At 48.3% G+C, this 12,886-nt stretch overlaps 6 protein-coding genes across 6 annotated transcripts; 4 read left to right on the top strand and 2 right to left on the bottom strand.

The window, feature by feature from the left end:
• Positions 1-2,200: 2,200 nt before the first annotated feature.
• On the top strand, positions 2,201-2,835 carry J7337_001856 (uncharacterized protein; the record flags this gene model as incomplete). Its single annotated transcript, XM_044819589.1, has 2 exons — positions 2,201-2,688; positions 2,745-2,835. 2 exons carry the CDS (start codon positions 2,201-2,203, stop codon positions 2,833-2,835), a joined length of 579 nt encoding a protein of 192 aa, XP_044687291.1.
• A 546-nt stretch (positions 2,836-3,381) lies between these two features.
• Positions 3,382-4,673, top strand: J7337_001855 (uncharacterized protein; the record flags this gene model as incomplete). Its single annotated transcript, XM_044819588.1, has 5 exons — positions 3,382-3,569; positions 3,625-3,740; positions 3,795-3,965; positions 4,019-4,150; positions 4,204-4,673. 5 exons carry the CDS (start codon positions 3,382-3,384, stop codon positions 4,671-4,673), a joined length of 1,077 nt encoding a protein of 358 aa, XP_044687290.1.
• A 26-nt stretch (positions 4,674-4,699) lies between these two features.
• J7337_001854 (uncharacterized protein) lies at positions 4,700-5,829 on the bottom strand (the record flags this gene model as incomplete). Its single annotated transcript, XM_044819587.1, has 2 exons — positions 4,700-5,550; positions 5,799-5,829. The coding sequence occupies 2 exons, from the start codon at positions 5,827-5,829 to the stop codon at positions 4,700-4,702; spliced, it is 882 nt and encodes a 293-aa protein (XP_044687289.1).
• Positions 5,830-6,623: 794 nt separating this feature from the next.
• On the top strand, positions 6,624-8,320 carry J7337_001853 (uncharacterized protein; the record flags this gene model as incomplete). Its single annotated transcript, XM_044819586.1, has 5 exons — positions 6,624-6,809; positions 6,860-7,282; positions 7,334-7,495; positions 7,548-8,004; positions 8,064-8,320. 5 exons carry the CDS (start codon positions 6,624-6,626, stop codon positions 8,318-8,320), a joined length of 1,485 nt encoding a protein of 494 aa, XP_044687288.1.
• A 1,696-nt stretch (positions 8,321-10,016) lies between these two features.
• On the top strand, positions 10,017-10,785 carry J7337_001852 (uncharacterized protein; the record flags this gene model as incomplete). The annotated part of the gene is made up of 2 exons (XM_044819585.1): positions 10,017-10,158; positions 10,286-10,785. The coding sequence occupies 2 exons, from the start codon at positions 10,017-10,019 to the stop codon at positions 10,783-10,785; spliced, it is 642 nt and encodes a 213-aa protein (XP_044687287.1).
• Positions 10,786-11,894: 1,109 nt separating this feature from the next.
• J7337_001851 (uncharacterized protein) lies at positions 11,895-12,860 on the bottom strand (the record flags this gene model as incomplete). Its single annotated transcript, XM_044819584.1, has 2 exons — positions 11,895-12,425; positions 12,474-12,860. The coding sequence occupies 2 exons, from the start codon at positions 12,858-12,860 to the stop codon at positions 11,895-11,897; spliced, it is 918 nt and encodes a 305-aa protein (XP_044687286.1).
• Positions 12,861-12,886: the final 26 nt, after the last annotated feature.

Genomic DNA, 12,886 nt, shown 5'->3' with positions numbered 1-12,886 from the left:
TTTACACAGAAACCCGTATCAATTATGGCCACTATTACCCTTTTGTAAGGGTACTGTGTTGGGGTATTGGCATGGTCCGTTCTCAGGATATGCATTTGAACAAACCTCTCCATGTATGTTGAAAAGTCGTGTTCAGATCGGACTTGAGGCCGGTTGGGCTTTCTGGGCAACTCTTAGCATAATATAACTTCAAGGATCAGGCTACCCACAGCACTTCATTCCTGTCATCCTCATCAGAAAATAATGTAAATGTGGCCATCAGTGGTGGGTTAGTTACTGCCTTGTGAGTAACATCCTTATGATACGGCTGTTGGCAGGTTTCGCACTGTATCGTTTCTTGACCATTATTATTTCCAGAGACCTTGCCTATCTGCGAGACTTGCTCTTCCCAGATTTCGAGGTTCTTTCTCAGTGGAGCGACGATATGTTCAAGGATCACCCACTGGGCCCTTATTTCCTTCTTCCTTACCTTCCCCATACCGACCCGATAATGTCTAAGAAACAGTAGACAGCCAAATACGGCCTTGCGATAATACTTGGTCAGATCATCCTTCAACGTCATCTTTGCCTCATCAGCGAGTGCATGATACCACGCTGTAAGGTTCGTTCCATAGTGGCATTGCCCCATCTCCCCTTTGACGATGTCTACCAGAACTTGAGCGAGAGACAGGAAGAATCTTGAACACGCTTGACTTTCAGAATTGAAATCCTCAATCACAGTGTTCGTGCGTCTGAGACTATTGTGTAATAAGCAGTTGAGATAAGGCTCAAGCATTTTGTCATCAGAATCAGTGTATGAATCGTGCATGACAAAAATGTTCCTAAAGCTCAAGTCTTCCTGTAACCAGGGGCCGAGGTAGAGATGCCGTAGCGAGGATACCAATCGATAAGCCAAATGGAACTTCTTAAGTTCGATGTGCATATCTGAAGTCTTGAATATCTTTTGTTCAATCAATTGTTCCATTGTGATCTGCGTTCTGTTATCCTTTTCTTCAATGCTGATAGTTTCGAGGCCATTTGTATCGGCTAGCCAAATATCGGTGCTATTGAAAGATAGCCAGAGTGGAATCTTTAAGAGTTGAGCATCCTGTACTTCTCTGCAGATGCTTAGATTTCCATCGTGACCCTTGACGCCCTGGCTAAGGCAGATATGTAAGTATTCGGTTTAATAAGAAATACGCTAGCAGGGCATTCTAGCAATATTGGACGGTATGAGCTTACCTTTCAAGTGTGCATGATGTATAACAGTGAGGAGTTCCATGCCCGTCAATTGTCTTGCAACATGAAAGAAACGTATGGAATACACTCTTGTCTTCGATATCCTTCCACCCTGACAGATTAAGTAAAGCTTTATGGTCCTGGTTGCGACATGTTCCGCTGACAAGATGATCGAATAAATTGTCCAGTGGCATATCTATACACTCTGTGCTCCTTAGAATCTCGAATGATTGGCTAGGCTTTTGTTCCAGCTGCTCCGAGTCTTTTGTGTAAGCTTTCGTCTTTCTCTGGGTGCTGTTTTCAGCGATATTCTCGTTTGGTCCATCACGGGTGAAAGCGGTCGCGAAGACTATCGCCTTAAAAGACAAGAAGAGATCTCAAATAAGCCACATCTCAGAGCATCAAAGCACGATGCTTGTTTCCATGACGGAACTTCAAGGCTAACAGCCGTTGATGAGTTTCACAGCTACGTTCTTCAAAACAAAAGAGGAAATGACCACCTATCGCCCTACATAAGCTGGCTTATCATCCATAATATGCTTACAGAACGCCTTGGACGACTCAACCCCATGCAGGCGAAGCTGAGAGCTGATGAACAGATCCAAAAGGCCTTGAATAGTGAAAGGGAAGAAACACGGAAGCCTTTATCTGAAAGGTTCGCTGCGCTAAGGCCACCATTTCGGCATGAACTTCTCACCGAATCCCTGGCTCTAGAACCAGTATCAACACTGATTAGCCTTAATGAACCTATAGCTAAAGCTGTGAATGTGGACCAGGTTTATCAACTGTTGGAGCAGAAAGACCGACTTTTGCTTTTTTCTAGTTCACCGGGTGCGAAAGCCGACAAGGGGGCTGAAATCATGGATCTACCTGGAATGCAAGAAGCGCGCAGCAAAATTTCAGAAACCAAAGGCCGAAATCAGGTAAATAGTTATCTGGCAGCATTACAAATTTTCTCATGCTAATCTTTGGGATTCAGATAATGCTCGTGGACAACTTTGGTTCTATGGAAAGCCATAAACCCAAGGCTATGAGGACGGCCAGGGTCATTAGCTACGTGGCGAAGATAGCTGATTACAACGGCATGGAAGTTTTTGCTGCATCAGAAACTACCAAAAGGCCGGTGATCTGCAACAGCTCCGGCAAGGTCGAGAAGGTCATCAAGAAGATGGAGACTGTGAAAGGGAGATGCAACATGCACAAATGCCTCTACGACATTCTCAACCGAGTCCTGATGCCTGGGCAGTTCAAGCCAACCAGTATTTACATTTATACTGATGGAGTCTGGGAGCCAGGTGATGATCAGGTTAAGCTTTTGATCAGTCGCGCAATTGACTTCATTGATCGTCATGAATACAAATCCTCAGCACTGATGTTCCAGTTCATCAGATTCGGCAATGATCCTACAGGGACAGAGAGACTGAATTATCTCGCTAACCAGTGCAAGCGACAGACTACAGTGGATCTTTAGTGAGTAGAATTTCGTTTCTGAGTACCGCGATCAGTCCCATTGACAACTTCTACAGTGACATTGTTGATGCCAAGGACTGCGACGAGCATGTTCCGGATATTGTTATTGGAAGCATTTCGAGGTGGGGTAACAACAGACTTAGATAGGCTTATTCATAGTAATACTATGCTTGGTTTATCGGATGTATTAGATATCGGTGTCTAAAGGCGTTTTATGCTCCTGGGGGACAGGGCCAAATATTGGGATCGGGGTGCAGCGTTCAGAGGAGTTATTGGTCAAGTGCGGATACTGTTACACATTTTGAACAATAATTCAGTACACATGCCCGCAGTGGAAGAAAATAGGTCTCACGTTGTTGCGCTCTTAACAGAATCGGTGCTGGCGGAGTGAATTCTGCCCGGCGGCTCATTAATTGTCCCAAGTGTTAGCGCTACAGATGAAAATTTCCTCCACCGGAGTTGGAGCCAGATTCAATTCCGGCCCCGAAATTAGGCTAGTGGATTTAGCCGAGGCCTGAGATCTTGCCTGTAAACGAAAACAGTTAGCTTCCCTTACCAATCATGAGTGGCGAGAGCTGACCTTCAATGGAATTTTCAGATCACTCATCTGTATAATGTCTCCGAACTTTACTCAAAAGAAGTATATCCTAGATACATATCCTCTTTCATCGCCTGAAGCAACTATCAGCAATCATGGCAACAGAGATGCTCTCGATCACGGCGCCCAGCTATACTAGCCCGAGTGGCTATAAACTTTCGACAGTATCAAAGCCAACTATCACTGAGGAGAAAGATGTACTCATCAAAGTCCATGCAGCGAGCATCAATCCAGTCGATGTCAAGAAGGCTGCTGGTGTCTTCAAAATGGCGATAAAGGAAGAGTAAGTTACTTCAATTGAGGGTGAAACGACGCAGGCTGATAACACCGCTATCAAGATTCCCATATAAAATTGGATATGACGCGGCTGGCGTCGTCGTGGAAGTCGGAAAAGGTGTGGCAAGACTGAAAGTTGGCGATGAAGTCTATACAAGGTTGCCAGAAGTCGGGAGAGGTATGCTAGCATGGTTCGTGAGAGGTCAGACTGACTACTGACATCATGCAACAGGTGCCTGGAGTGAATTTGCAAAGTGCCCAGATCACTATGTATCTTTGAAACCTAAGAGTCTCTCCTTTGCCGACGCTGCATCATTGCCACTGGCCGGAGTCACAGCCTTGCAGGTTCTCGGGCAGTACAAGGGCTCACTAGAGGGCAAGACAGTGTTTATCCCTGCGGGCTGTAAGTCATACATCACTTCTATCATCGACAAAAATATTGATGCTTGTTGGCAGTGAGTGGAACAGGAGCCATCGCCTGCCAGTTGGCCAAGAACGTATTCCATGCCGGAAAGGTTATCACTACAGTCTCGACCGCAAAAATCCCAAAAGTATCAGAGCTTCTTGGCGAGGGCACAGTGGATCAGAGTAAGTTCTGACATCAAACAGCGAGAGGTGGCTAACCAGTATCACAGTCATAGATTACACCAAGGAGAAAATCTCAGAAGCCATTCCTTCAAAGTCCGTCGACTTTTGCTTCGACACTACCGGCCAAGCCATGGAATTCCTCTCTCTTATGGTCCCCTCAACCGGCATGATCGTCTCAATCTCAACAACTCCATCAGCATCAACTCTTCAGGCATCAAGCGTAATGCGGCGTCCAGATAACCCTCGGATCCCATTCGCCGGACGAGTTTTCCTTGATGCAGCGGACGCGATACGCAGACTCCGGGCTTGGCGATGGGGCGTCACATATATGTATCACTTCCTAGATCCAAATCGAGAGGATCTGGATACGCTTACAGGCTATGTGGAGAGTGGAAAGGTGAAGCCAATTGTTGGTGCCAAGGTCGACATGAGAGATATTAAGGCAGTCCGCGAAGCTTGCAATCAGACATACAACGGAAAAGGCGGGTTGGGAAAGACTGTCTTTGAAGTGATCAAGGATTAATAATAGTCGTGCCAGTAATATTACAGCTATAGTTTTGACTTCAAGAACGACAAATCTCGTGGACTAACCACTTCCGCCTTGATCTCCTCTCTCGACCTCTCCACGTCTTTCCTCACAAGCTCCGAGTACAGTTGCTGTATCCTTTCGGTGACGGGTCCTCTCTTGCCATCACCTATCACTCGGCCATCGATCTCAGTGACATGGATCTGTGATGGGAAAGTCCCTGTACAGAAAGCCTCATCTGCGCCATATGCCTCGGTGAGAGTAAAGTCAAGCTCTCGAACAGTGATGCCGTTGGCTCGACAGACGTCAATGGTCTTTTGACGAGTAATTCCTTGCATCTGGTTATCCTTGGTAGGCGCCCAGACTTCATCACCACGAACGATGAAGAAGTTGACTGAGTTGCATGTCTTGACGAAACCCCGTAGGTCAAGCATCAGTGCTTCGTCGACGTTCATCACATTAGCGTGAATACAAGCTTGAACATCCGTGGCTTTTGAGATATGATTCCACTGCTCGTCCTTAACGTCAGGCGGGCCACGGCGGACCCATGTTGTCGCAAGTCTCAAGCCTCTTGACTTGGAGTCGGGATCAACAGCCTTGGACTCGGGAATGATGACGATAAGAGGAAGGCCGATGTTAACTTTGGGGTTTTGGTAGGGTGTAGCCTTCAGACCACGACTAACGACAAGGCGGATGTGAACATGTTCATCGTCACCCATGTCATTCGCATCAAGCGTTTCGTGGATGAGGTCGAGAAGATCTCCTTTGGACAGGCCGAGGTCCATGTACATGGCTTTTGCTGACTGGAATAGGCGGTTTATGTGTTCTTTGGCAAACTGAACTCGGCTCTTGTTTGCACGGATACCTTCCTTCACTAGTGTCAGCCATGGTGTCGTAACTTTTCGCCAACCAGAGCTTACCCAAATGCCATCACCAATGAGAAAATTTGAGTCAAATACTGAAACTACAGCCTCTGCTCGGGGTACCAAATTGAACTCGCCGGTAACACCGTCACGAATTCCAACCTATTTTTCCTTCAGTAACTATCATGTGCAGGTTGCATGAAACAAATTACCTTGATGGAAGCATTCTTCGCATTTGGCACGGAGCTATGCGTCGAACCTCCATGGCTTCCCTGCTTGGTGTTTGTCATTTGTGCTCTCTACTGGGTATCGTATATGGAGTCGTGATTTCGTGATATCGAGGTGGAATGGTTCAATTCAGCCAAATATTATATCTCCGGGAATTTTAATACGGCTGATATTAGTTGGATCTTCGGACTGTGGAGGTGATCTCGGTGTCCACCGGACGGCAAATTCGGTCGTGACCGAGCTGACTGGCGCAAACGAGGTGATAGTCCGATAAGGCTTGGATCATCTGCTCACTTGATACTCGCGCCTCGGACTTCAATACAAGGCGATAAGAGTTTGTTCAACTTGGGGTAATTCATTACAACTTTAGGATCAATTTAGTATAGTCTTTTATGAATTTATTTCTGCCGCCTGATGCAGACTTTTCTCTCCTGACGACCGTTCCATACGCAGGTCTGTTATCAACATCGGCCAACTACCCACTGTAACTTGACGTGATCGCAAGGCTCCCCAATCGTCATCGGCATTCAATCTGGTTCGTTCGTTATCATCCCCAACCCCAGATAACAAGGCGGGGTGATAGGCTAGAACTCCTCAAAGCAGTAAAGTCCCCTCGGTAGCGTCCGAGTAGTGAGCTCGGTGGTGACCGAGCGTCTCGTTGTACACCGAAGCCTGAGAAACTACAGCGATAAACTCCCCGTTGCAGCGAAATTTGGCCCCGCTAAACCCGGGGAAGTGGTAGACTAACTTTGTAGCAGACTTGACTTGGGAAATTCATAAAGGTCGGGTCATGTAACACTCTGATGTCGAGACGACACCCTCGATCTTTGGTGTTTCGCTGCGATATCTTTGCATCATGTCACTTAGATCAACAACTGGCGAGGGCGCGGCTAAGGATATGGCTCAATCCGTTGCCTCTGATCATGTCCAAGATGAGGTCCTGGAATTGACCAAGGCGCAGTCAAAGCGACTCCTCCTCAAGACAGATCTGGTCGTCATGCCACTTGCTGTTCTGTCTATGACACTCGCCTTCTTGGACAAGGTATGCTTCAGCGAAACAATCGCAGCTGACTGATGACTGACTCTCCATAGAACGCTTTGGGATATGCTGCCATTTTCGGCATCAAAGAAGATGCTCATCTCAAGCCCCAAGAGTACAGTTGGCTCAGCAGCATCTTCTACTTCGGTTACCTCGCCATGGAATTTCCCAATTTGTGGCTAATGACCAAGATACCTATCGGCAAATACGTCGGTGGCTGCCTCACTCTATGGGGTATTGCTCTATGCTTCATGGCTCTTTGCCATAACTTTGCAGGGCTGGCGACTATCAGATTCCTTCTCGGTGTTTTTGAAGCTGCTGTGTTACCTTGTATGATGATCATCAACTCGATGTGGTATCTGAGAAATGAGCAGCCTTTGAGAACAGCGTTCTGGTATAATACTTTCGCTGGTGTGTTTGGGGGTATTCTGTCTTATGCGATTGGACAGATTAATGGATCGCTATCCACTTGGAAGGTCTGTCGACCCCCTCTTACACGATTTCCAAGTGCTGATAATAGATTGTAGTACATCTTCCTCATCTATGGATCTTGCACCATCCTCGCCGGAGCTCTCGTCTTCTTCGGTCTTCCCGATACTCCCTCCAAGGCATGGTTCTTCACGGAGGAAGAGAAGAAGCTTGCGAGGATTCGCCTCGCACCCAATCAGACCGGCATTGAGTCAAAGAAGGTATGCAGCGACATATTCCCGATCAGACAAACTGAGGCTCACATAGCTCTAGAAATTCCAAACTGCCCAGATCTTTGAGGCTCTCCGGGACCCCAAGTGTTACTGCATCTGGCTCGGCGTCTTTGGCTATGCACTCGCCAACGCGGGCATCACAAACTTCAACCCTCTCATCATCGCTGGGTATGGTTTCAGCAAGACCAAGACTGTCTTAATGGCGACTCCTCAGGCAGCGGTTGCCATGATCAGCCAGGCTATTCTGACAGCTATCGCGTTCTTCATTCCGAACCTTCGATGCATCTTCTGGATCTTTGGTGCGCTGATGGGTCTTGTTGGAGCGGTTATGGTGCACTCACTCGATGTTGCGACGCAGCGCGACGCGTCTTTGGCAGGAGTCTACCTCATGGGCTTCTACAACGTCCCTTGGGTCTTCCTGCTCAGTCTCTCGTCGTCCAACACTGCTGGCGCAACAAAGAAGAGTTTTATGGGCATCTCCATCGCGATCGTTTACGGTATGTACCATTTCACTATAACTCGCGTCGATACCGCCCGCTAACTAAAAGATTCCTAGCTGTTGGCAATATCGTCGGGCCTCAATTTTTCCTTGATAGACAGGCACCCACGTACACCCTGGGCATCGGCTCTATGCTTTTCGCATTTGCCTTGATGGCCGCCACTGGTTTGGCGTATTATGTTCTCTGCGGTATGGAGAACAGGAGGCGCAACAAGCAATATGGCAAGACTCATGACGACACTGATATCGGACTGGAGGCCGAAAGGAGCGACAAGACGGATTGGCAGAATCCCAACTTCCGTTACACTTACTAGAAGAGACGAAGTTTTCTCCAAGACAGATGAAATCTAGCTAATTGATATTATGCACAATCTTACCCTGCTCAATCGTGAACTGGCCAACGAGACGAGTCATGTTCGCGTGCCGAATTGCGCGAGTTCGTTTTTTACAACTTTGTGATACAATACCGGAGGCAGAACCTTAGGAATTAATCGTAATCAGGCAGTCATATTAGCATAAGGACTTGCAAAACGTTGGAGAATCAGAATTGGGAAGCCAGAGACATACTGTTATCTTCAAGATCGCGACATGATCAGTGGACCCCGTAGTCATATCCTCACGAGACTACCCTGTATGTTGCTATGAAACGTCAAGGTTGCTCTGGAATATGCGATAGGCTAACTGAAAATATGATCTGGGGTAAGAAATAATTATAATCAATCTAGTTAATCAGTTTTAATTAAAAATTTAATTCATTGCTCAAGGTGGAGGTTGGCGTGTAACAGCACGGAATAGACAGTACTTGTGGTTGCATGATGTTAAACCATCATGTGTTTCTGAGCTTATCGATACTGGATAACGCTCAGATAACGGTCGGCTCGGCAGTCGCATAATTCCGATCCCGTTATGGCGTTAACCATGATGTCCCCACTGTTTTCGGATGGGTGCGAGACATTTTGACCTGGCCGTCATTCATCCAATTGAGGAGGAAACAGACAACAGAATATCACTACCCTAAACAATAATGTTCCATGCTCTCAACTCTTCAACCTTCTGTTTCAAAAGCATGCAGTCGATGTCGGTCACGTAAGGTCAAAGTGAGTTTGTCTCCAGGCAATAGTATACTCATTCGAGATCCTCGGCTGACACTGAGTATAAGTGTGACCTGAGAGTTCCGCAGTGTACAGCATGCGCCCGCCAAAATGAAGCCTGTAATATTACAGACTGTGTATCCTATCCATACGCAGTAGTAAAAGCCCTCGAAGATCGAATCAACGACCTCGAGGCAAGACTGAGACTGGTCCCAACACCCAATGAGACCGTGCCGGAACCAGAGCCGGATTCACGACCTTCGGATGTGAATCCGGAGCCCCGAGCTGATCTGCAGAAGGAGGCTGAAGAGGTGGGTTTCCTCACGACCGGGGGATCAGATCTGTACTCAGGGAGCAAGTACGGTAAGTGAAGATCGATTTTGTTGATCAATTGAAGACCCTGCTGATCTTTGATCTGCTGCTTCAGTCGGCAGCGCGGCCGGATCGACATTTGCGAGGATATTCTTCAAACAACTTAATCTTGTTCCATCGTGGGATTCCGGGAGACAGGGAAGTGGTCTTGAACAGCCCCTGTGTGAAGCAACTGCAGCACTCCCGCCCCAGCCTATTGCAAGGGCCCTGCTTAGCATTTACATCTCTAGGTTACACATTTGGTGGCCGTTTTTACAGCTTCCGCATCTGAGAAGGGTCTTTCAGCGTATCTATGAGAGTCCCAGGCAGTGCAATGACCATGAGAAGTTCACCGTGTTTACTATTCTAGCACTAGCAAGCTGCCAACTGACCACGAAAGATGACCAGTCTCCAGCCATGATGGACCTCAACGACTCCAATGCATACTTCCAAACCGCATTGCGCTTCTTCAATAACTTTAGTGACCACCCTAGGGACCTCTTCGGGATACAGGCAGTGCTGCTTCTGGCGATATGGATGCTAGACTCGTCTCACAGCAGCCACAATAATGACCTCTGGCAGCTCAGCCGGTACATCATGTCGGCCGCCATTGAAGCAGGACTCCACCGTCACAACAAAGACTGGGGCTTCACACCTGAAGAACTGGAGATCCGGAATAGGACGTGGTGGTGTGCATACAACCTGGAGCGGTTAGTTGTCTTGCCCAATCGACAGTTCTGACTCGACTGACCTCGGAACCTAGACAAGTTGCGACCCTGACAGGTCGAGTCTTATCCATTCGGGACCACGCAGTCCACACTATGTTACCCAAACCAGCCACATTCGATGCCCTTACACCCCTTGAGAGTTCCATGGCCCCTGTTCTCCACAAACATAATATTGAAGTTATTCGTCACTTGATTACGTTGCGGAGGATCGGTGGTCGCATCCTTGAGTCGATCTACATAGCGAGAGGGCCGAACGGCACGGCTATGGATACTACATTCCAGCAGATTTGTGCGACGTCCGATCAAATCCGGCGAGACCTTGAACTCTGGGAGCAGCAATTGGAGGCAATGGGACTGAAGCCATCTCGGGAGTACTCCGAGATGAAGATTGAGTACTGTCTCTTGCAGCTCCTGTTACACAGGCCATCGCCGACTTTCATGGTGCCATCACGCCAAATGGCGTCTTACTGCTCAAAGGCTGCATCGACTGCAATCAGTCACTGGTCCAAAATCGAGGGCGAATATGGCATTTCTGCTATTTGTCGATGTTTTAGACAATTACATGATATTATCCTTGTCGGACTAGCGGCACTGTACTGCGACTGGTAGGCTGAACGAGCTAAACGAGCCGAACCCTGGAATGTGACTGACACGCTTGTTCTGCAGGCAAGCGATGGCCCTATTACAGACCGGCGACGACACCCCGAGGCCCCATCGACACTTCAACGATACTGACATGTGCCTTGGCTTAATCGACCGCGGAATAGCTAATATGAGGGCGCCATATTTGGCAAAGTTCAAAGACTTGTTCCAGGCTGTGAGAAACAAAGTTTACGCCAAGACGATTTTCACCAGCATTAGTCCAGGGGCTATGAACTCGACCATTTCCTCTGGCACAATTTCACAGGGGCTTATTTTTAATCCTGGCGACGACATTATGTTTTCAATGGGCGATGAGGTAGAAGCGTATGTGAACCAGGTGAATGAGTTTTTGGATGGCGGTGGATTCAATGTTGATGAGGCTCTTGATGCGTGGTATGATGCTTTGATGGGGGAGATACAGAATGGCGGTGCTCAGATGATGGAGTGATACTCAAGGGCAAAGAGTCGAAAATAGCCAATTGTTGACTAGAAACGGAGGAAATATTGGTCTTGAAAATATTGCTACAATTTTACAAGACAACCCTTAGGGGCCAAGAAAAGATGAAGGGTGTCAAAATAAACCTAGCAAAGAGTCCCCTAAGCTTAGGCTAGATTTACCTAAGATATTCATTCCTTAGGGTTGGAAGAAGTCCTGAGTTTTCTTTCCTCCCGTAGACAACCAACCATTAAAAGTGTGGCTGACGTTGACGTCGTCATCAGTGACACAGTTTAGCCGTTGGCCCTGTAGTTGACAGCTTACAAAAGCGGCTAGAACATCGTTGGCGCCGTTGTAAGCCCCTGTTCAGCTGGAAGAGCCTCTCAATCGAGTCCCCCACCTGATGCCGAGACATTCAGATTCAGCCGCTTAAAACACTTGACCAATCGCGGGGCTTCGGAATGAGCAAAAGTGGATGAATTGTATTAAGTAAGGATGAATAATAGATCGATCTCCTGCATGTCTCAGATGCATTGGATGGTTACAAGGGGCACTGTAAAATTCTGAAAGCTCGATTTATTATGAGAAGAGAAACGCCACATTCTGACTCGACAACCTCGGTTACCATTTACCCTTCTGACTAGACGTAGAGAGGATACAAGACCATTGCGGCAAAGAGGACGGCTTTGAGGACAACGGATTTGGTCACCTTGGAATCGGGTGCGTGGCCAGTAACGACAACGGCTGACGGGCTAGCGTCATCATCAGAAGGAGAGGCCGATCCCAGTCCCGCTTCATCTCCGTCTCCGTGCCCGGCTTCAGTTCCCGCTGCAGTAGGGGCTCCGTTGGGTGCATCCACAGTGGTGCTGTGAGAACTAGCGCCCGGTCCAACGGATGCTTCGGGAGCGCCGGTGTTCTTAGGGCCGTCGGGTAATTCGTCGCCTTTTTCAGCCCCATCATGCTCGGAATCTGAACCACCAGAACTGCCAGATTCACCAGTGGCACCAGGGACCTGAGAGGGTTTCTCGGCATCGGGTAATTGAGGGCCACCGCGAGAAATCCACGGGTACACGCTCTCAGCAGGAGAAACAGGCGCGACAGATTTGTGAACCGCGGTCGTGATAACCGAAGTCAAAGTAGAGCCAGCCTTGGCGGCCCCACCGTGAGACCCCTGAGTAGCTGTGGCTGACTCGATAGGGAGAGTCAAGGTAGTGGTTACCGGGTGCTCGCCACAGACATGGCAGATAACGGCTGTGGTGGTGAAACCAGGAGGACACTCGGTGGGGGCAGGTCTCTGGCAGTCAGACGAGGCGCAGGGGGCGGTGATGGTATAAGTATGTACACCTGGGCCATTGGGGCCGATGGTTGGGAGGGCGGTGGTGTAGATGAGTGAGCCGCCGTCTGTCACATGACCGTGACCTGAGCCCTCGGAGCCACTAGATCCAGATCCAGATCCAGATCCAGATCCAGATCCAGATCCAGAGCCAGAGCCAGAGCCAGAGCCAGAGCCAGAGCCAGAGCCAGAGCCATCCCAACCATGGGAACCACCGGAACCAGAGTCGGAACCATAGGGTCCAATGGTAGAGGTAGGATAGATGCTGGTCATAGTGATAGGGGAAAGAGTGCTCGTCA

The sequence above is a fragment of the Fusarium musae genome, chromosome 1 (genome assembly GCF_019915245.1).
Source record: "Fusarium musae strain F31 chromosome 1, whole genome shotgun sequence".
NCBI lineage: Eukaryota > Fungi > Ascomycota > Sordariomycetes > Hypocreales > Nectriaceae > Fusarium > Fusarium musae.
This window is presented reverse-complemented; position numbering and strand designations above follow the sequence as displayed.